Source organism: Phocoena phocoena, chromosome 5 (genome assembly GCF_963924675.1).
Source record: "Phocoena phocoena chromosome 5, mPhoPho1.1, whole genome shotgun sequence".
NCBI lineage: Eukaryota > Metazoa > Chordata > Mammalia > Artiodactyla > Phocoenidae > Phocoena > Phocoena phocoena.
The window spans coordinates 137,211,408-137,233,955 of record NC_089223.1 but is presented as its reverse complement, the minus strand read 5'-3'; the positions used below and the strand labels follow the sequence as shown (position 1 = coordinate 137,233,955).

The window sequence follows — 22,548 nt, the reverse complement described above, 5'->3', positions numbered from 1 at the left end:
GTGGGTGCGCCTCACGGACTCCAGCCCGGGCTGATCAGACTGAAGTTTGTAACACTGTTCTCACTGAGGTTGTTACTAAGACGGCGACGTCAAACGTGTTGGGATTTGTCCTCAAGTGGAGATGGGCTGCTTCCGCCCGGCCTGCTCCCTGGCTCGCCCAGGAAGCGCAGGGACGCGCCCCAGTGAGGCGGCTGGTCTCCTGGACACCCGCTCCCAGAACGGGGACGGCCAGAGTCTGCTTTTGCTCCTCACGTGGACGTGCTGTCATCTCCTGACCTGTCATGAGGCCCAATTAACTCATGTCTCTCTCTCTTTTCTTTCAGTCTGCAACTGTGTCTGATGGTGGTAAGTCACAATTTCTGATGTATATTTTTATTATTTTTAACAAAGTTTTCAAATGTGGAGTGTATTTGCTGTTGGCTCACTTGTAACGATGTTTTCTTGGCCATTCTGCATCCCTGGGTGGGGGGAGGGTTTAGTCGAGGCCAGTTTGGGGGCAGCGCTCCATTCCTCCCAGTGGCTGCCACCTGGGGTTTGGAAGCAGTTTATTGCAGGGACGTGCTGGGTGTGACAGCACCCTCGCCCGTCCCCTCGCATTCCTGTGCCAGCAAGTAAAGACCTGCTGCCTGCCTTGTAGAACTAGCTTGTAAACCAGCAAGTGGAGATTGTAGAGCTCTCGCTGAATTTGAGCAATTCTGCAAATTCGGGTGAGACGCTCAGTTGCTAAACTTCCCTTTCTTAGGAAAAGTTTAGTAGATAATTGGAGAGGTGTGGGATGAAGAGGAAGCTTACTTTCTGCCTTTAAATGATTTTGTTCAGGGGATTCTTTTAATGGGACTTCCCCGAAAAGCAGATGGCCAGAGATGTCCTACTTCACTTGAGATACTTCTCGATGTAACCCTTAGCATTTTAGTTCCGTGAGTTTTAAAAACCCTCCAAAATGATTTGGAGAGTTTCTTCCAAATGTTCCTTATTTCTTATAATACTCATAAAGGTCCTATGCTCACAGTTTTGGTTTTTTTTACTTGTTTTTAATTACTCTGTTCTGTCTGTTGAGAGTTGAATTTTATAATTTGTCAAAATGTATCAGCACTTCATTTTCATTTATTTGCTGGCTGTGGGTCCCAAGTACTGCCAGAGCTGGGGAGTCACGGGGTTCAACGTTACCCGCTTTATTGTAAGCTAAAGAGAAATCAAGGCTTTCTGTTGTCCAACAACTACAGACTTCAGTCATGAGCCTTAGACAGGGTGGCAGATATGTGGCGAGGCTCGGCCTGGAAGGTGACGCCAGTCACCGTTCGCCGGCTGGGGTCAGTCCAGCCGTGGGAAGTACAAGAAATGCGCAGATACCTGAAGCTGAGGCCAGACAGATCCTACAGTCTGTGTCTGGGGATTTACTTTTTTAGTAACAGGACTTATGTTGCCTGTCTTATGTACAACAATAATCATGTCATTTAATCAGCTTAGGCTAGGAGTGGGAAAAGCTTCCCTAATGAAAGGAGATAGGGCCTGTAGCCAACTCCAGGGTCAAGTGAGCGGCTTTCACAGTGTTCTGTTCACGTTCACCTTCCTCCTGTGCGCTCATTCATCTTTTCTGCTAGAAGGCATTCATTTCTGCAGGACATTTATACATTTGAGAAGTTTATTTAAAATGTTCAATTTAATCATAATTATTAAGCTTTATTCATCTCTAAAGGTTTCTTCTGTCAGCGGTAGATGCAGGAACCCCGGGGAGTTTTATTATATGCTTCATTTTACAATTTTTGGAAAGTTAAACTTCCCAAGTGTGGGAAGCCCCAGACTCACAGCGCTGTGTCCTTTCTAAGGAAGTGGTGTCCTGGCTGGTGGCAGTGGTCCCCCTGCCCTGCTGGGGCTCCCCACCCCCAAGTCCCTACTTCTCTTCCTGCCTCAGGCCCCGGGCCACTCAGGATGGGCCCCTCCCTCATTAGTCCCTCTGCGGCAGAGCAGGGAGGGGGCAAGGTCGCTATTTCTTGAGCACGCCTTCAATTTCAGGGACTGCACCAGACAGTTGTATGTGTCCTATTGAGTTTTTCCATGCTTTTATTATTTTCCATCTTCAATTTCTTTTCTGATTACAAATAAGAAGAAAAAGTGATCTCATTTATTTTGCACGTTAGTTCCAGGAGGTATGTATTATATTCAGCCATCTTTACAGGTAAAAGCACGCAGGCAGAAAGAGGGTCACATAGACACCAAGTTAAGAGGCTGGGGCCCAGGCTCTGAGGTCTGCCTCACTGCAGACCGAGGCTCACGGTGCCCTGCTCCGCATCTCAGCCCTAGACCCTCCAGTTCCTGACACATGCTTCCTGGGGTCACCTTACCCCATCCACGGTCGGGGCTGGTGAGAGGGTCCAGGCACAAACTCAGAACGTGTGTCCACAGAGATGTTTCATGTTTGTGCTGAGCAGGAGATTCCGGCTCCTGGGGACCTGGGAGCTCCAGGAACAAACTGTTTCTATGGGAAATGAGTCCTGCAGTGACTCAGGACCGGCTTTGGGGAGCAGCCTTTTCACAAGCTGCACGGCCTCACCTAGACGTCGGCCTAGTTTGAGTGACTAATAAATCACCATTCAGAAATATTTTGTGTTCAGTTAACCTTGTCGGTGAGATCATTTGGACTCATTTAACTGTTGGACTCATTTCACACTTTATACTTTTATTATGTGTGTTCTCACCATGTAGTTAGTTTTGTGGCTTTATTTTAAGGAAGTTGGACAATGCTACTTTCGCAATCTTTGTCAACCAGAAGTGTGTCTTTTCGATTTCTCAGGAGAGTGGCCCAAAGCCAGAGACCACCCTGTGAAGGAAGGATTAGAGTTCAGTCTCTGTGGAGGGCAAACCAGGACCAGGAGTGAGTCCAGGGAGGCAGATTCTACCTCAAGAAAAGGAAGAACATCCTAGCACGTGAGAGAGGCTTAAAAATGCAATGACCTGCCTTGTGGCAAATTGTCCAAACGCTTATTCACACCGGATCCCCCAGTGTGGGAACGGAACCCTGGGGAGCTGGTGACCATAGCTTGGTGGCATTGTAAGGCCTTCCCGAGCAGAGGGGAGAGAGCCTTCCGGTCCCTGAACCGGGGGTTTGGCACAAGGCAGCTTTATTGTAATTAAAGTTTACTCTTATTTTCTTTCTTTTTTACTTTGTAGTACCAAGCAGCTTCGCCAGGACTTCCCCTCCCACCCAGCTCCCACACCCCGGAAGGGCCAGGCTGTCTCTGCCGATACTGGACCCGCCCTTTGAGGTTGGGAAGTTGGGGCATTAAGGAGCTTTCGAGTAAACGCCTGCACCTGCAGGCACGTGTCGGGCTGTGACCATGGGGGACGTGGCTCTGGCTCCTGGGGTCTGGGGTCTGGGGTCTGGGGCACGGGGCACGTCCTCTCTAGCTGCTTCATACACATACCAACCTAGCCTTTCCAACCTCGCTCTTTCTTCGCAAGCATGCTGTGGCCCCAGGGTCTCCCCGTGACCGTCCTCCGTCTCCGCCCCCTGCATCCCGGCCCCTCCCACTTCCGCCGCCTAAACTCCGCCCCTCGCGGTTCGCTCCGGCCCCCGGGCTGGCAGGCTTCCTCCCCTAGTCTCCCGCGGCCCCTCAGACGCATGGGGTCTCGGTGGGCTCCGCCAGCACTGTCCGCTGCCAGCGTGGTCTCCCCGGCCTGGGGCAGCGCCCCCCGGAGCCCTGCGCTGACCACCCCGGCCTTCACTTGAGCGTCAGCCTAGGCTTCATCTCCTTGCGACACTGCCGACGACGTACCATCATTTTAATTATTTATCGGTGTCACTGGCTTGTCTGCTCCCTCCACCCGCTGGACAGTGACCTTCGCGCGGTGGCTTCAGCACAGCGATGGCACGGAGGTGTTTGTCAAGTGAATATTGAATTCGGGCATTTACAGTATGGCAGACAGCAGCCGGGGCCTCGGGGCTAAGACCTGCGTTAGGCCGTTAGGGCGGTGGCTTTCAGTTTTTCCTTTTTCGTGAAACCCTCTCAAAAAACAAGCAAGCAAGCTTAGTGGAATCCCATTCTGTGAAACATGGCAGCAGAGCTGTCTGCTGGACTCGTGGGGTGTGGCCAGGGCTGTAGGATGCTCCTGCATCCGAGGCCCGAGTGTCCACGGGGACACGTGCAGTTTCTTTCGTCTGACAAATCGTTTTGAAGTAGATTTTAAACTCTCTTGCCATAAATTAATAAGCAGTACTTTGTAATATTTCTGATTATTGTTCTAACATAAAAACCGGGACCTTTTGAAATCAAATAATATCTGAGATGAAAGACGTGCATTCTTTGATTGTTGTTTGTTTTCTGAATGGAGACGGCCTTTGATTTTATATCTGTCTGCCCTGCTTTTCTCCGTCTGCCCCTTTCCAACGAAGTACAACTTCAGCCAAGCGATAGGACATGAGGAAGGGGTCTGGCAGGTTAGGAAGTGACAGGGAAGGCCGAGCGGTGGGGCTTCTTGTCACCTGGCAGCTGAGGAGCCCTGGCCACCGAGCCTGGGTGTTGTCACCAGCCTGGGGCACTGACGTTGGCTCCATAAACTCTGGGCCTTGCCTGAGCCGGCTCAGTCCCGGGACTCAGTACTGGGAGAGGGGGACGGGGGTCTGGTGGAGGCTCTGCGCTTGCTGGTTAGTTCCTTTGTAACTGGTAGCTGAGAGATGTGCTGGCAGGTTAGGATCATCAGTAGTTACAGTCAGCGTGGAGAGCAGCTGAGTATGTATGTGGTGTCGAGCCAGTGGTCCTTCAGTGACCAGGACTACGTCATAAGCCTGGGCTGTGGGATGCAGCCAAAGAGAAACCGGTTATAGGCGAGGCCAGCGCCCTAGGTCGTGCTCGGTACCCACCCGTGCGTGTTGTTCGGACTCACTTCTGATATCAGTAACCGCTTCCTACGCGAGGCTTTCTTTTTCCCTTTTAAAAATTATTTTACTTTTTTCCAGCTTTATGGAAGTATAATTGATAAAAAAAATTGTATGTTTAAGGTATATGGTGTGATATTTTGATGTACATACACATTGTGGCATGATCAGCACAATCAAGCTAGTTAACACATCTGTCACTTCACATAGGCACCTTCGTGTGTGTGGTGAGAACACTGAGATCGACTCTCTTCTCAAATGTCAAGTGTACAAAACACTACGATTATAGTCACCGTGCTGTACTTACTCATCTCACAGCTGACACTTTCCACGCCTTGACCCATGTCTCCCCGTGTCCCCGCCCCCCAGTCCCTGGCAACCACCGTTCTACTCCCTGCTTCTATGAATTGGACTATTTTAGATCCCACATAGAAGTGAGATCATACAGTTTTTGTCTTTCTGTGTCTGGCTTATTTCATTTAGCATGTCCTCCAGATTCATCTATGGTGTTGCAAAGGCAGGATTTCCTTCTTTTTTTTTAAGACAATAATATTCCATTATATGTAATATATATATATATATATATATATACACACACACACACACACACACCATAATTTCCTTATCCGTTCCTCCATGGGCACTTAACTGGTTTCCATATTTGTCTATTGTGAATAACACTGCAGTGAACATGGTGATGCATATATCTTTTGAGACCCTGTTTCATCTGGATGAATAACCAGGAATGGAGTTTCTGGATCCTATGGTAGTTCTAGTTTTAATTCTTTTGAGGACCCTCCATACTGTTTTCCACAGCAGCTACAGCAATATACATTCCTACCCACAGTGTAGGAGGGTTTCCTTTTCTCCATACCCTCTCCAGCACTCACCTCTTGTCTCTGATAATAGACAAGGCTGTCGACTAATGGGTGTGAGGTGACATCTCATTGTGGTTTTGGTTTGCATTTCCTTGAGATCAGTGATGTTGAGCATCTTTTCATGTACCTGTTGGCCATTTGTATGTCTTCTGTGTCTAAGTATATATTCACCTCAGGTCTTTTGCCCGTTTTTTAACCTGCTTCTTTGGGTTTTTGTTATTGAGTTGTATGAGCTCCTTGTGTATTATGTTTCTTAATCCTTTATCAGATGGGTTTGCAAATCTTCGGAAGGAGTTCTGACCACGTGGCCACCGTTGAGCAGGTCAGACCCTCGGCCTCTTTGCTCTCACTCACCAGGGAGGTTTCTAAGAGCCCAAGAGTGTTCTCTTCTCCTTCTTTGAGAAAGTCAGTCAGTTATACTCAAAGGCAATTTAGTTGTAAAAGGATTTTTTCTATGTTATTAATTTGATTTTTCAGACATATCTTGCCTCTTCTTTTACTTTTTATTCATTTTGTAATAGTATTGATTTTGTCCTCAATCTGTTTCATCAACTGTGCTTTCTCCCCTTTCTCTCATAGAACATGAAGAATTTCTAAAGCTTTTTAGGCTGCGTTTTCTTCCAGACCAGACTTTGTGTTTGCTTTTTTCGTATTCTATACCTTCTTTCCTCTGTCCGCCCACTCATCTACACATCCATCTACCTACCCATCCATCCACCCACCCACCCACCCATCCATCCGTCCATCTGTCCATCCACCCATTTACCCATCTATCATGTCATCCTCCCATCTGTGGATGTCAGCAGTCCCCATGGCCCTTATCACTGTGCTTTCTGGCACTGACATTCTTGAGCCCGGAGAGACCACAGTGCTGAGCTCCCGTGTCCTTCCTGCCTGAGCTGACACCCTCAGCACTAGCTGGGCTCTACCCACAAGGGTGTATCCTTGACTTTCCCTGTTTTGTCGGTGCACCTTCCTTCCCCAGGATACCTGCTGGGGACTCAGGGATGGGTTAGACTCAGAACCTGTCAAAACGTTTTCATTTTTTCTCTTTTCTTGGCTTCTTTTCTTCCTCTTTTTCTTGTTTGAAGCTTATGGCATCAGACTGTGCCGTCTTTTTTGGTTGCTTTTGCTAAGTTTGTGGCTGATTTTTAATCCCCCTGTCCCGCCCCCGCCTGTGCTGGACGTGGGGAAAGGAGAGTCGGTGGCTCGTCTTCACTTTGCCCACACTTACCTGGGCAGCTGCCATGTGCCGGTTTGTTTTGTCTTGTTTTGAAATAACTTTCAGTAGGAAACAAAAGAGCAAAGTAGGTCGTCACAGACTAGAGCCTCCAGTCCTCTCCAACCGTTCCTCCAGGTGCTGGGTGGTGAGTGGTCTCAGGCCCGGCAGATCGCTTTCCAGGGCCCACCAGGGCTCTTTTCCCAAAAGTTTGTACACACCTGGCCAGGGCTGAGCGTAGCTCAGTGGGCATGGCTGCGGGCCCACATCTCCCGGTTCTGCCCGCTCCGTGACCCTGCTGGACACCCGGGGAGCCATGGTGAGCACAATCTGGGTCATCTCCAGCCGAGGGTCCTCATTCCCCACCTCCAGCCTTGGGACCCCTCCCACCTCTCGCCTAAGTCCAACCCTCAGCCCTCCATCCAGGTCTGCCTCTCAGCTCTGTTTCCCTCACGCTTTACTAAAGTTCACAGTAAACTTTGGTTTCCAGAAGTGACTCTTACTGCTTCAGGTGTTTGGGGTTTAGAGGGTCTCTCCCTTAACACCATCGTGTGTGAGAGAATACATCAAAGCACAGAAAAACTCCTGTTGCTTTGGTCATTCTCTGGAAAGAGCTGACTCCCCCCGGGCAGCTCTTGGCTAGCCGCCCGCCCCCAATCTGCTCACACCGTGCGCTCCGCGGCCATGGAGGGAAGCTCACAGGCCGCCGTCCTCTCTCTCTCTGTGTCTTGTCTTTTCTCGAGGCCTGATGGCACCTTCTCTGCCTGCCTGGTGGGGTCGCGGTGCAGGGCGGGCCCTGCGCGCCAGGCCGCTTCCGGGGCTCTTACAGCAGCTGCCTGGTGGTGAGGGTTACGTGCCTGTTAATTGAGGGAGTTAGACTGCACCCTTCTTTAAAATACCAGGTATTGGGCCTTCCTGGTGGTCCGCTGGTTAAGACTTCGCCTTCCAGTGCAGGGGGCGTGGGTTCGATCCCTGGTCGCGGAACTAAGATCCCACGTGCCTCGCGGCCAAAAATCCAAAACATAAAACAGAAGCAATATTGTAACCAATTCAGTAAAGACCTTAAAAATGGTCCACAGCAAAAAAAATCTTTAAAAATGAAATATGAGGTACTATAATCTCTAGTGTTTTCGGCAATGGATTTGCATCCTGTAAAATTATGAAAGAGAAGGAGAAATGTAAGGGTTTCAGAGTGGTGTCATGGGTATTTGTACAGAATTCTGGTGACGCCATATTTTCCTCATCAGAAGAACAGTGTAGCCTAATGGCACATTTTCAAAAATGTTTGCTAACTAGTAGAGATGGAATGTTGATTTGTTATTTGCTGTGTGAGGGGGGTTGTTTTAACCAGAAGTCTTTATTTCGGTTTAATATATTGTAACATACCTTACGGTCTGCTTTGAACCTAAAAATTATACCCAGAGTTGCATAGTGTATTTATAGGGTACGAAGTACTAAGTATTTTGTAAACACTAGTCAGACTTGGAGTTTACTTTTTGGAAGGATAGAGACTTGATTTCTGCCAAGATTCTTTGCAGTGTGCTGATTTCCTTCCAGTTCTACAAGATATTTGGAGAGAGTTTTTATTAGTAATTATTTATACTGTGAAATTTTTTTCAAGCAAACAGAAGTTCAAAAGTAATAAACCAGTGACCACGTACCTTCCTCCTAGAAGCCACGCCGGCTAACATTGGGGCGTATTTGCCTGAGGCCTTTCCTCCAAAGCACTGCAGTCACTGTGGAGGGGGGGGTCCCCTTTGTGACCCCCTCCTGTGTGCGTTCCTCATCCTCCCCCCAGAGGCCCCACCCGGAAGCAGGTGTGTCTCCTTCCACTCCAAGGGGATGGATTAGTTTGATTCTTGGGGGGAAAGCGTCTCTTAGGAAACCGTAGCATGCAGAGCAGTGTAAAGACTGGTCTGGTAAGCCGTGTGTCTCGTCAGGGGAGCAGTCACCCTGAGGCAGCTCCCGCCAGAGCCCGTGTTCTGCCTCTCACACGAGTTCACTCATGATTTGTGCCCTTTTTTGGTATGTATTACACTTCAATGAAGAGTTTACTAAAATAATATTGTTTTAAATGCTTGAAGCTTTTTACCTAAGGACTTGCCAAATGGCTTGAAAATTTTATTAGATTCACTCTCAGGAGAATAGGTATAAAGCTGCTCAGAGAAAGTATTACACAGATCGGGTTGAAAATCTGATTGGCCAAAATAATTTAGGGGAAAGGTCTAGAAGTCGACCTTGAGGTTGGGGAGGGCTCAGTGGCTTTTTGCAAGAGCTCTACCTAAGCAGCTTTTATGCAGATTAAGAAAACTAAGGAGAGAAAGTAGATGCCTTTGGGCCTGCCTTCTCAGCTTGTAAGATTTTCTCTCTCACTGGTTTTCAGCAACTTAATTATGATGAGTCTTGGGTTGGTTTTGTTGTGTATCTGCTGTTTGGGGCGTGTTGAGTGTCAGATACTGTTTACCCCTCTCCCACTCTGGGGACTTGGGTTTTTCCTATAGGCCACTGAGACTTGTTCATTTTCAGTCTTTTTTTTTTTTTTTTTCCTCCATATGCTTCATAGTTTCTTTTGTTCTGTGTTTAAGTTCACCGATCTATTCTTCTACAGTGTTTAATATGCTGTTAATTCCATCCTGTGGACTATTCATTTCAGAGGTTTATTTTTCACCTCTAGAAGTTCCTTTCAGATCTTTTAGAACCCTTCACTTCTCTCCTGACATATTCACGCTTTCCTTTAAACTCTAGAGCGTGTTTACAACATCTTTAAGCGTCTTCAAGTCTCTCACTGCTCACGTATCCTCGCTGTCACTCCTGGGTCTGTTCTACTGCCTAATTTTTCTCCTGGTCGTGGGTCACATTTCTGCATCTTCTCATGTCTAGTGATTTTCGACTGGCTGCAGGATTTTGTTGTCTTCCCTTGAAGAGTATAAGGCTTTGTTTTAATTGGCAGTTAAGCTACTTGGGGCTTGGCTTGGCCCCTTTGAGGCTTGTTTTTCCATGTTTTTTTTTCTAGGGCAAATCTAAAGTAGCTTCCACTGTAAGCTAGCTTAGCCCACTACTGCAGCCTGACACATATGGGGTCTCCTTTGAAGGCCAGGCATTCAAGCAGAGCTAGTGGGGACTCAGAAATCTCACAACCCTGTGTGAGTTCTGGGAACGTTCATCCTGCAGCTCCCAGCTCTTCTTTGCCTGGCCTCATGGGTTTCGCCCCGTGTGCACACACCTTAGAATTCAGCAACAGACTCCAGGGGTCTCTTTTGAGATTTCTGGAGCTCTTTCTTCACTAACTTTCCTCCTGGTACCTGCAAATTCCAGCCTGGCCTGGCCTCATTCTAATCTCTGTCTCTTTAACTCAGTGCTCATGCAAGACTTCTGCCCATTTTCCTGCTAGATCATCTACTTTTCCTTATTGGTATGTAGGAAATTTGAAAAATAGATCCTGGATATGATTCTTACATTGGATTTACGTATTCAGGTGAGCTCCCCCACAGCTTACCTGTTCATTCTCTTCGTGGTCTCTCTTTTTTTTTTTTAATTTATTTATTTTTGGCTGCGTTGGGTCTTCGTTGCTGTGTGCAGGCTTTCTCTAGTTGCGGCGAGCAGGGGCTACTCTTCATTGAGGTGCTCAGGCTTCTCATTGTGGTGGCTTCTCTTGTTGCAGAGCACGGGCTCTAGGCGCGTGGGCTTCAGTAGTTGTGGCACGTGGGCTCAGTAGTTATGGCTCACAGACTCTAGAGCGCAGGCTCAGTAGTTGTGGCGCACGGGCTTAGTTGCTCCGCGGCATGTGGGATCTTCCTGGACCAGGGTTCGAACCCATGTGTCCTGCATTGGCAGGTGGATTCTTAACCACCGCGCCACCAGGGAAGCCCTCTTCGTGGCCTCTTTTGATGACCAAAATTTTTAATCTTTGTATCATCCAATTTATCATTTTCCCTTTCTGTGATGCTTTTTATATCCTTTTAGAGCAGGCGTTGCCCTTCCCAAGTTCATGAAGGTAAAGCCATCTTTGTTTCATCTTCTGTATTGAAAGCTCTGATGATCTGCAGCTGATATTTGTGTATGATGTGAGTTAGGGGACAAGATTCATTTTTCCCGTCTGGGACCCAGTTGATCCCGCTCCATTTATTGAAAAGGCGATCCTCTCCCCACTGAAAGGAAGCAGCACCTTTATCAGGTAATCGTATATTTGTGGGTCTGTTTCTGGCTTCCAGCTTCTGTTCCATTGGTCTCTCTGTCACTGGATCAGCACCTCGTGTCGTCACTACTGTCGTTCTGTCGTGCGTTCAGAGATCTGGTTGTGTAGTCTCAGGATGGTTTTGCTTATTCCAGGCCTTTTGCATTTTCTTATACATTTTGGAGCCAATCTGTGAGTCGCTGCCAGTTTTCCAGAGTCACCTTTGCTTCTTTCTGTCTGAGCTGGTGGAGATACAGCACTTTTGGAGTTTGTGTATGATGCTTTCACTGGAAGTGTAGCACAAGCCACTAGCAGCCATTGATATTAGGGCGGTTGGGTTTTTTCATTGTTTTGTGACTGTACATTTGTGATCTTCATTATGTAGCCACTTACTGTCTTGCTCTTTAAAAATCTTCAGGTCATTCCCCCAGGAATAAATACTAAATCTGGCTTTGTTTGCCTTTTAAAAAACTGTTTCTTTTAGATGAGTGACCTCTATCAGTATCTAAAACCAGCATTAATCGAGATTACTTCAGGCCAACGTGTCACCCTCAAACAGATGCTGTTGTTCAGAGAAGGGAGGGAAAGCCTTGTAACGTACAAGACTTTGCAGGGACTTGCGTGTAAGGTGACCCGAGCATCCGAGAGAGGCTGGTGGACAGGCCGTGCTCGCCTCTGGGAGACGGCGGATTGTCGCGGGATGTGCTGCTGCTGGTGGTGGGAGAGATGGAGGCGGGCGGCAGGGCCTGGTCCATCCAGAGGCCCGCGAGTCCAGCGGAGCCGAGCCCTGAGATGAGAGCAGAGGCTGTCCCTCATGTGAGTTTGGGGAGATGGGAAGAGTCAGGAAAAAGCCGAGAAGGAGCATCCGGGGTAGTGGAGACCTGAGAGAGGAAGACTCTGTGTCTGTGAGGAGAGCGCGGGGTGAGGAGACCTCCACTGGGGGGCGGTCACCACGTCGGCAGGGGTGGGAAGGAGCAGGGTCGGGAGATACAGATAGCAGGGCAATAGCAAGAGCTCTGCTTTGGACCCGTGACTTTTGAGATGGTTCGCAATTTCCAGGTGGAGATGTGGTGTAGACAGTTGGGTAACTGAGTGTGGATGCCGGAAACGGTTGGGCCTGGAAAGCATGAGCTTAAGGGTCATCGATCCACCAGTGGACTTTAGTGCCTTGGCAAGCTTGAGTAATTAGAGATCATGCAGAAAAGAGAAGTCTCAAACCTATGAGACAAGTGGGAACTGGAAGACGGCTGGAGACGTGAGAGGTGATAAGACACACGAGTCAGAGCATGGACTGGGTTAAACCCTGACTCCGCCACCAGCTGGCCACCTCAGTTCTCTGTCTGTAAGGCGGGTACCAGGACCCATCTTACAGTGCTACTGGGAGAATGACAGGAGCTGATACCTGTGGTGCATTTAGAACAGTGCGTGGCACATAATGAAAAGCTATGCAAATGATAGCTGCCATTATTATTGTCAATACCACTGTTGCTGTTTTAATTGCATTTCCAATATAAATGGTACTAGGAGTGGATAAAATTGCCTAGAAGAACTACATAGAGAAAAGAGCCTAGGACAGGCCCTGAAGAAGATTATAAGAGCAGTGGAAGAGAAAGGACATCAAAGGAGAAAACTCTCCATTTAGATTGTTTAAAATTCAATTTTGAAACAAAAGGACACAGGAAGATTGAAAAAAATTAAATGAAATTAACTATTTTCTTAGGTAGATACTAAGGAAAAAGAAAATTGGTATGGCAATATTAACACCAGACAAAATAATTCAAGTGAAAAAACAATAAAAAAAGAGGAAAGCAGGCAGTGTGCACCAAAAATAGAGTCTCTCACTTGTAAACAAAGTTAGATGAACTACAGTAAAAGTGGACAAGTATTCTTAGGGGAAGACTATAATATACCTTTTCAGAAACTAAGAAATCAAGTGATAAGAAATAGAGTAAGATCACAGAATGTTTGAATTATAAAACAGACAACTTAAATTTTATATATATAAAATTTTACATCCAACAGAGAGTACACTTTTTCCCCAAAGATACATGAAGTATTTACCAATGTTGACAATATTCTACTCCAGAAATGCAGTTGCTACAAATTAAAAATATATTTATAGCATACAGATCACATCTACTGTCTGCGGGGTAATTAAATAGAAGTCAGTTACAAAAAGACAATACAAAATAAACTGTACATTTGAAAGTTTAAAACTATATTTCTAAATAATTCATGGGTCAAGGAGAAAATTAAGATGGAAATTATAATACAGTTTAGAACTGTTCAGTAATTATAGTGCTACATATTAACACCAGTGGGATATAGTCAAAGTGGTTTTCAGAGAAAATTTTGTAGCATTAAATGTGTATATTATAGAAAAGAAAAGTTGGGAAATACAGCAAATAAGCTTTCAAAATAAGGTAGGGAAAAACATAAAGTAGAAATTAACAAAACGGAAAACAAAACAAGCAGTATATAACTGATTAATAAAACAAAAAAATAAGTCTTCAGTACGTGTGATCAAGAAAAAGAGGGAAAAAACATTAAGAATGAAGAAGAAAGAAGACAAAGATGACTTCAAAGATAACAGAGAACTAAAGTTATAGGAAAATTCTACGAATAACTTTATACTAATGCATCTGATGACCAGGTCAGTTGGACAACGTTTAGGAAAATATGGTTGGCCTAAGAAGAAAAGGAAACTTTGGTTAGATAAATCAACATAAGCAAAAATGATCTGGAAGTCAAAGATCTGCACCGCAAAAGGCAACAGGCCCAAACCAATTTATAGGTGAGTATATCGATCAGCTTGGGATAAATGATGTTGCAAATAACAAATAACTCCAAAATCACAGTGGCTCTAAGAAAGCAAAATTTCTTTTTTACTTACATTATACACCCACTGCAGTTTGGCCTTGTTTTACTTTGCGTGTTTTCGCTGTTGCAGCAGTTCCTCTATGGGACACTGTGAGTCTTGTGACAGAGCCGGGCAGTGCTTCCTTCCCAAGCACTACGTGCTACGCTCTGTCACATCACAAGGCCAAGCCTGACACTGAGGTGGGGGGCACGGGTAACCCTCCCACAAGCAGGGGCAGCAAATATTTTGGACCTAACGTGGTCTACCACACAGGGTATAGAAGATGGGAAGCTACCCTACCCTGCTCGTATCAAGCCAGCATAACCTTGATACCAAAACCGGACAAGGATGGCACAAAATTGAATTACTGGCCAATTTAACTTAGTGAACAAATATGGAAACTTCCTAAATAAAATTTTAGCAAATTGAATCCAGCAGTGTTTTCATTTTTTAAATGCATCCTTATGAAGTGAGGTTTATTCAAGGAGTGCAAGGATAATTTAACATTAGAGGATTTTCCACTCAAGTCACCATTTATTCATTCGACAGTTATTTTTAGAACTCCTACTTTCTTCTAAAAACTGTTACAGGCACTGGGGATACATTGGTGAACAAAGCAAAGTCCCTGCCTTCATGGCGCTTACACTTCAATAAAGGAATATCACGGTCACATAAGCAGATTGTATTATATTAGTAGATTAAAGGGGTAAAACTGTATGATTATCACAGTGGAGGCAAAGGAGTATCTAATAAAATTAAGTCCCCATTCCTTTTTTTTTTAAATTGAAGTATAGTTGATGTACAATATTATATAAGTTACAGGTGCGATATAGTAGTCCACGGTTTTTAAAGGTCATACGCCATTTATAGTTGTTAGAAAACATTGGCTATATTACCTGTGTTGTACATTATATCCTGTAGCTTATCTTATACACAGTAGTTTGTACCTCTTAATCCCCTACCCCTATATTGCACCCCCCTTCCCTCTCCTCACTGGTAACCACTAGTTTGTTTTCTATACCTGTGAGTCTGCTTCTACCCATTTCATTTTTTTAAAGTTATACTTAATAGTTAAACATTAGACCCAGGAATAAGGCAAAGATGTTTCATATCTTAGCAACTATTTAACATTATATTGGAGATTCTGGCCAACACTATAAGGCAAGAAAGAGAAATTTTAAAACTTGTAAAGGAAGAAACGAAATAATCATTATTTACAAATGACGTTCTCATCTAACCAGAAAACCCACAGCATATCAGTCACATGGCCAGGCCTGACTTTTAGAGCTAATGGAGTTCAGGAAGATGAAAAGTAGCAGCTTTCCTAAACAATATACATTGTTTTGATAGAAACATATATACGTTCGTAAAAGCATAACAAAAAATTTGGATCAACACCAAATTAATAAGGTGGGTTTCCTCTAGGGAGGGGAGATAGGACTAGAATTTTAGGTAATGATCAATAAGGGATTTTATTTTTTATGTTTAAAATTTTTAAGTAGAAAATATTTTATGAATTGTGCATTAAAAGTGCAAGATGTTTATAATTTGAAGTTATATGCCTTTCAGCCTGTGCCATCTCATTAGCTTGTATTTGGAACACGTGATCTATTTATCCAACCAGTATTATTGAATGCCTACTGTGTGCCTGGTACTGCTTGTCACAATACTCTTAGGATGCCAGTATACAGTTACTACTGTGGCTTTATAGAAAGGTGAGGTGACTTGGTGAGGAGTGGAGTTCTCACAGCATCCCTGTGACATTAGTACACGGTTGTGACTGCAGCATTACAGAACGGGGAGGACAGTGTGACTCCAGAACCCACACCGTGAACCACCACAGCTGTGCCAGGTAGAGCCGGGCTGGAGGCTCTGGCTCCCAGGACAGAGCTTGCCACAAAGTAGACCTTCAACAGATGTATGTTGAGAAATGAGGAGGATGGGGTGGCCCCGTTTACCTCTTACTCGTCTTAACGGCCCGTCCAGTCTGAGGAGGAGAACATGGAGGCTGTTGGGTTCCCCCGTGTAGTGGAGCCCTGATCTATTATTATTCCATAGAAGAGTCAGGCTCGGCAGACCCTCGGGGCAGGCGGGGGGAGAGAGGGCGCACCTTTATTTTTATTTATTTTTTGCACCATGTAATTTGTTTTCGAAGTCTGAAACTATTTCAGACTTTCAAAAATTGCAGCTGTAGGACAAAGAACTTTTCCTGTACCATTTGAAAGTAAGTCGCTGATATGATACCCTTACCATCTTGAATACTTTAGAGTGAATTTCTTACAAATGAATACATTTTCCTGCATAACCAAAATACAGCCATCAAAATTAGGAAATTAACACTGATACATTGCTACCGTCTTATCCTCACACTCTGTTCATTTCGCCAATTCATAGTAAATGTCATCTTTATGGTAAAAGGATCCAGTTCAGAATTACATTTGGCTTTTAGTTGTCATGGTTCTTTTATCTCCTTCAATGGAACAGTTCCTCCTTCCTCACTTGTTTTTCGCATTCACGCCGCTTTTGAAGATTGCAGACCCCTTAGTTTGTCGATGCTACCTCAATTTGGGTCACCTCTGCCTTGAGCGCCACCCACTGGAGACATCCAGACCAGGGGTGGGGCTTTGGGAGCCCCACCGCTCAGCACCGCCTCCTGCAGGAGAAGGGGCAGGAGAGCTGCCTGCCTTCTTTGGGGGTGAGGTGGGGGTGAGGTGGGGGCGAGGTGAGGACCCCTCAGGAGCCAGCCTGGTGACCAGAATTTTGGAGGCCAGTCTGGGACAAATGACTTTCTGAATTTGATTGCTTTATTTGGAAGTCACATAAAAGACACAGGTATTACATTCGTTTAGTTTTGCACCTGACATATTATCTTCATTATTAAAATTATGTGAAATCATAACTGTTCCAGAATCCCAGGCTATGGATGCCATAGCCAGAAAGTACAGTTTACACCTGACATAAAAGTAAGTCTCTCTTGTGTCTCGGTATTACCTCTTTTCCACTGACAGGAGTGACCTCCCAGTGCCATCCCTGATGAAGGTGGTGCCTGCCCCGTGCGTCCTTGATGATCTCATCCCCTTGATCCTTTTCCTTCTCTCATGGTCAGCCCACTAGCCCCCTGTCCTGTTGGGGAGGGTGCCCGTTGCCTGCCCCCGCACCTACACGGTCTCAGTGCAGGCCTGGCGCCTGCAGCTGTGCCTTTAGTCTCATGTGCCTCGTCTGCAGGCAGGGGTGAGCACAACAGTTTTGAGTCTTCCTTGTGGAGCCCCCATTTGGGGTCCTTGGGCTTCTGCACCGAGCAGTGGCCTCCAGACAGGGTCAGGCCACAGCTGGAGGGTTCACACTTCACGTGCGGCTCTTGGCCCCAGAATAAAACGAGGTCTTCACAGAGTGTATGTATTTTATTCACTGAGATGAAATACACCAATTCACTAAGGAATTAGTAAGTGAATAATGTGAATATTTTTTCATTCAAATCAGCATAATAAATGAATTTGATTAGGGCTAATCTTTGAAAAGCGTCCCGCGTCCCTTTCTGGTGAGTCCTGGAGGCCCCCTGTGGTCAGATGCCGGCTAGTGGGCAGCCCACGTGTGGTCACAGTTGCTAGCACTGTGCCTTGAATCCTGAGCAATCATGTGACAAGTGACACGTCCCCTTTGCATGTCGCGTTACTTCCCACGCTGACCCTTTTTGGCTACGGTTCTGCCCACTCACACGGCCTCGCGAGCCCTCCCAGCATCTCACCCCCATCTGCTTGGCATTTCAGTCTCCAGAAGGACTTGTGTCATTTCAGACACGGAAAGTTTGTTCTGCTCTGCTCTGCCAGAACAGTTATAAATCGACTCTCTGGTAGTGACTCCAGGAAAGACTCAGCATTTAGGTTTCTGGTGTTTGCGCCCACATTTCCTGTGGCCCTGGGAAGTATATGGAAGGATACTGTACACTGAGCGCTGCCCTGTAGACTTGGGAGGCGTTTGCCTGCTCTCCAGGGCTGTGACATCTGGCCAGGAGCTCATGAACGGTGACACTGGGAGCGTCCCTTGGAGCACATGGACGCTGTCTCAGCACCTTCACCAGCTAATCTCAGGCTGGTCTAGGAGGGCTTCACACTTCAGCAACTTCCTTTGTAAAATGGGCTGATGGATCAATAGTTTGCAGACTCTGTGCCGAGGAGGTGCTGTCAGCCTCCATAGACATTTCATTCTCATCGTCAGAAGGGCTCTGTAAATAGTGGCAGATCTTTCACGAAGGAGGCGCTAGGCTGCCTGCCCAAGGCCGCACCAGGTCAAGCAGAGCGCGGCCGAGGTCTGTCCCACCTGTTCTTGTCTGTATCTTCTTCCTTCCCAGTGGCCCAGCCCACACACAGGGATTCCATATGCGATTGCTTTGAGAAAAAAAAAGGCCTGCTGCTTTAAATTTGTCAAACGTGCCAGGGCTGCATCTGGGGAACGAAGTGAATACTCTCAGGGAGCCTACTGTGCGGCGTGGGCAGGACGTGGCAGACTCGGACGTACAGCTGAGCCGGGTAGGGCGGGGGTGGGGGGAGGGCCGGGCAGCCCTCCCTGTGCATCCACCTTTCGGTGCAGAACTCGGGCAAGTTCCAGAATTCTAAGTTCAAGCCTCGACTTCCAGGGCGTTTGAAGAGAGGAGAATGGAATATATCTTACTTAATAGCATGTTAGCTTCTTTGATATTTTTTCAGTATTTAGATGCGTGCTGTAGAGATCTTAACTTGGACTCTTGTGCCAAGCCCTGCAATTGTTAATTTCTCCCCTAATGAGAAAACCAAGACATAAAGATATCCAGGCCCATGCAGTCTATTGCATTATGCCACCCAGAGCCAGAATGACCTTCATGGGCCTGAGTCTCCACCTGGGTTTTCCCCCAGAACTGAATTTTACCGTTGAAATGGCCATATGGCAGATATTCTCAAGGCCTGCTTTGAAAGGTGGACCAGTTCACTTGATGAGCAAGTACAGGCTTTAAAAAATAAATGACGTGGGCTTCCCTGGTGGCACAGTGGTTGAGAGTCCGCCTGCCGATGCAGGGGACACGGGTTCGTGCCCCGGTCCGGGAAGACCCCACATGCCGCAGAGCGGCTGGACCCGTGAGCCATGGCCGCTGAGCCTGTGCTCCGCGATGGGAGAGGCCACAACAGTGAGAGGCCCGCGTACTGCAAAAAAAAAAAAAAAAAAAGTAAATGACGTGACGCTAAAACTCATGGAATCCTGAACCTAAGACTGTATATTTCACTGTATGTGGATTTTATCTCAAAAAGAACTGTAAACAAAGATTAAAGTCTAGTTAGTGGTTTTGTTTTTGGCAGTGTATGCGTTATCAGTTCTTTTTTTAAAATAACTTTATCTGTCTATTTATTTATGGCTGCGTTGGGTCTTCGTTGCTGCGCGTGGCTTTCTCTAGTTGCGGTGAGCAGGGGCTGCTCTTCGTTGCGGTGCGCGAGCTTCTCACTGCGGTGGCTTCTCTTGTTGCGGAGCACGGGCTCTAGGCGCATGGGCTTCAGTAGTTGTGGCTCGCGGGCTCAGTAGTTGTGGCGCACGGGCTTAGTTGCTCCGCAGCACGTGGGATCTTCCTGGAACAGGGCTCGAACCCATGTCCCCTGCATTGGCAGGCGGATTCGTAACCACCGCACCACTAAGGGAAGCCCCAGGCCGGGAGCTTTTAAAGAGACACAACCACTAAGCGATCCTGAATTGGACCCTGGACGGGGAAATAGCCAGAAAGGACATCGTTGGTGAAACTGGAACTCGGACTGTGTCACTTTCTCCAGTTTTGATGGCTGTGCTGTGGTCATGAAAGAAAATGTCCCCGTACTTCAGAAATTCACACTGAAGTATTCAGGGGTGAAGAGGTATGCTGTCTCCACCTTAATCTCAAATAGTTTGGGAAAAGTTACTGGCGTGTGTGTTTAGAGAAGGAGACTGGGAGGAAGGGAGTGAAGGGGAGATGAGAGAGGATGACACGGCCGGTAGAGCAAGATGTAGACGGCCAGTGAATCTGGGAAAGGGTGTATGGGAGTTCCTTTAACTGTTTTTGTAATTTTCTGCAAGGTTAATTTATATCAAAATTAAAAGCTGCCCCCAAAGGATGGCACGTGTGGCTCTAAGAAAGGGGCAGCTTTAGGTCCAGTGGAGGTGTTTTCGGACCTCGTTCAAAGTCCTGTCTCCCCAGTTTATCAGCTGTGCTAGTAGCTCTGCCTTTCTGAGCACTGCCTGAGTCCCTGGGCAGATGAGGGGCCCGACGCAGAGGGACTGGGACCCCACGTCCCGGCCTGACTCTGCCTCTGCGCGCCCTGAGCTCTGCTGCCTCATTGGCAGATGGCTGCACTTCAGAAACGTGAGGTCAGAAAGGACATTGATAGGAAAGTGGGACCCACTGGGGCTCTGCTGCATCGTTAAGCACTTTTCCTGCATTGTTTTCTTGGAAAATGTTGAGATCGATTTAACACCTTTTGAACAGAAATGTCACCTAGTTGTAGCTGTTTGTGCAGCAGTGTCCATCCAAGGATCTATGGCCGCCGGCTCAGCCTGAGAGCCAGATCCAGCCCCCGCCAGTTTTTATAAACAAAGCTTTCACGGAACAGCCACGTGCATGCTTTGCTTTGACCTCAAAGTGCTCCTTGCGGTTTAAAAGTGGTTCAGTTTGGGGTAGTTGCTTATTACTTAGTGAATACCTATTCCTGATACTATGCAATTTTGGTGATCACCTTCTCATTAAAAAGATAAGTTTTATGTTTATGGGATTACAATTTTTTAAATAGGGAAATTAAGAGTTTTCTTATAAAAAGTATTTTTTTTTTCCTTTGCCACTGCTAGTTTAACAGAAAACAAATGCCCAGAGGCCCCCGGGGCTTCAGCCCCAGCATTTGTGCCTCTGAGAACAGCTTCTGGAGCTGTGCTCTGCCCGCTAAATAATTCACATCCGTCGGCAGCAGCAGGCTAAAGGTCTGCTCTAAATTATGGATGCGTCTTCTGTGATGCTTTGTGTTAAGTATACTGGTGGCTCCTTCTCCGTGAGCTCCAAGGGAGAGACTCGCCTTTGTCAGCCTGTGGCCTGGGATCTCTGGAGAAAGTGCACTAATTTACCTCTTTGGGGAGCGTGAGCTAAGCAACAATGTCTCTGTGTGTGGCCCGAGCCTGGGGCCCCGGGGGCTGTGCTGGCTGACCCTGGTATGGATTCAGAGGGGTGGTTTGCGGTGAATGGTTGGAAGTATTTGGTTAAATGGCATCACAGTGGCTCTTATCGGCTCTGCCCAGGTAAAGTCCCTCTGGTCTGTGCCTTGTCGTGGTTGGCGGGGGCAGGCAGACTGCGCGGTCTCCAGGTATGTGTGCCGAGGGGGCCCGTCCGCTTGGAGGCCGGTGGCAGTTAGCCCTATTACCTGACCTTGAGTTGTGATTTAAATATTTAAAGTGCTGGAGGTTATGGTTTGGATGAGATATTCTGGTGAGATAATGATGGGTGAAAGCCTTGAGTTACAGAATTATCTATAAAATGTTAATAGTAAGGCATTCTTCAAGTTATTTGCAACACGGTAACCTGCATGTTTGTCCGGCCAATGTAAAGGTGGTGGCTTTCCTAGTTTTCAGCAGATCTGAAACAGACTTCAAAAACTTTCTCACCAGGAAAGCATTTCTCTGACTTAAACTGGTGAATTGAAAGGAAAAAAAGAAAACCAACTGCGACAACAGAAACCAGGAAACGTTCTCTAAAGTGAAGCTGTAAGGTGGGATGTGGGGTGTCTTCCATGGACGTCTTTTTCTTTGGCTGGAGGATGAGTGTGTTGTTTTCCAAGCACCTGACACCCCAGAGAGACTCAGGCAGTGGCTTAGACACAGTGGGGTTTCTTCCATCACCTGTTCTGGCCTTGGAGTTGGGGTAGGAATCCTGGCGTTCGAAGGAATTTCATTTGTGTTCAAGGGCAGTCCTCCCACACATGTGCACTGTTTTCTGTGTCGAGAGCAATTCCAGAGTGAGTTTAAAGGTGGCGTGAATTATGAAATTCAGAACTTGACAATGGCTGTCAAGGCCCAGGTGACTCTCCGGTGTCATGGACACACGGAAGTGCTAGGATCTTGTCATCCCCGAGGGGCTCTGCACCCACCGCATGGCTCTCCACGTTCTTCTGCAAGAATCTGCCACCTAGAGATTCACCAGCAGATCTCACGATGACAAGAGCTGTGTACTGACGTGCTTTACGCAGCCAGGCATTGTCTCTAGTTTTCCCACTCTGAGGGGTGTGCACATTCCCAGAGATCTGGCCGAGGTGGAGGGAAACGGCCGGGGCCGCGGCCTCAGGCAGCGTGGTCTGGCCCTGGAGCTGCTCCTGCAGGGTCACTGCTGTCCCCTCTCGAAGCTCCTGATGCCCAGGGAGCAGGCATTCAGGTCCCAGAAGCAACAGTGTGGGTGTGTCGGGCAGAAGAAACAAAAGGAGCCTGTGGGGAGGCCCGGGGAGCCAGCGCACGATAACTTTCTGACTTCGTGGGTCAGATGAGAGCTGGGGTCCCGGGCCTGCGTCCCCAGCGGAA

The 22,548-nt window shown here is 47.0% G+C and overlaps 1 protein-coding gene across 2 annotated transcripts in view; it reads left to right on the top strand.

Moving 5' to 3' along the window:
- Positions 1-22,548, top strand: part of RGS12 (regulator of G protein signaling 12) — a 90,239-nt gene that overhangs the window by 41,853 nt on the left and 25,838 nt on the right. For both annotated transcript variants that reach the window (XM_065877403.1, XM_065877404.1), the window contains exon 3: positions 324-345. In XM_065877403.1, the coding sequence (XP_065733475.1) occupies positions 324-345 (22 nt within the window). The remainder of the gene's footprint in view (positions 1-323; positions 346-22,548) is intronic.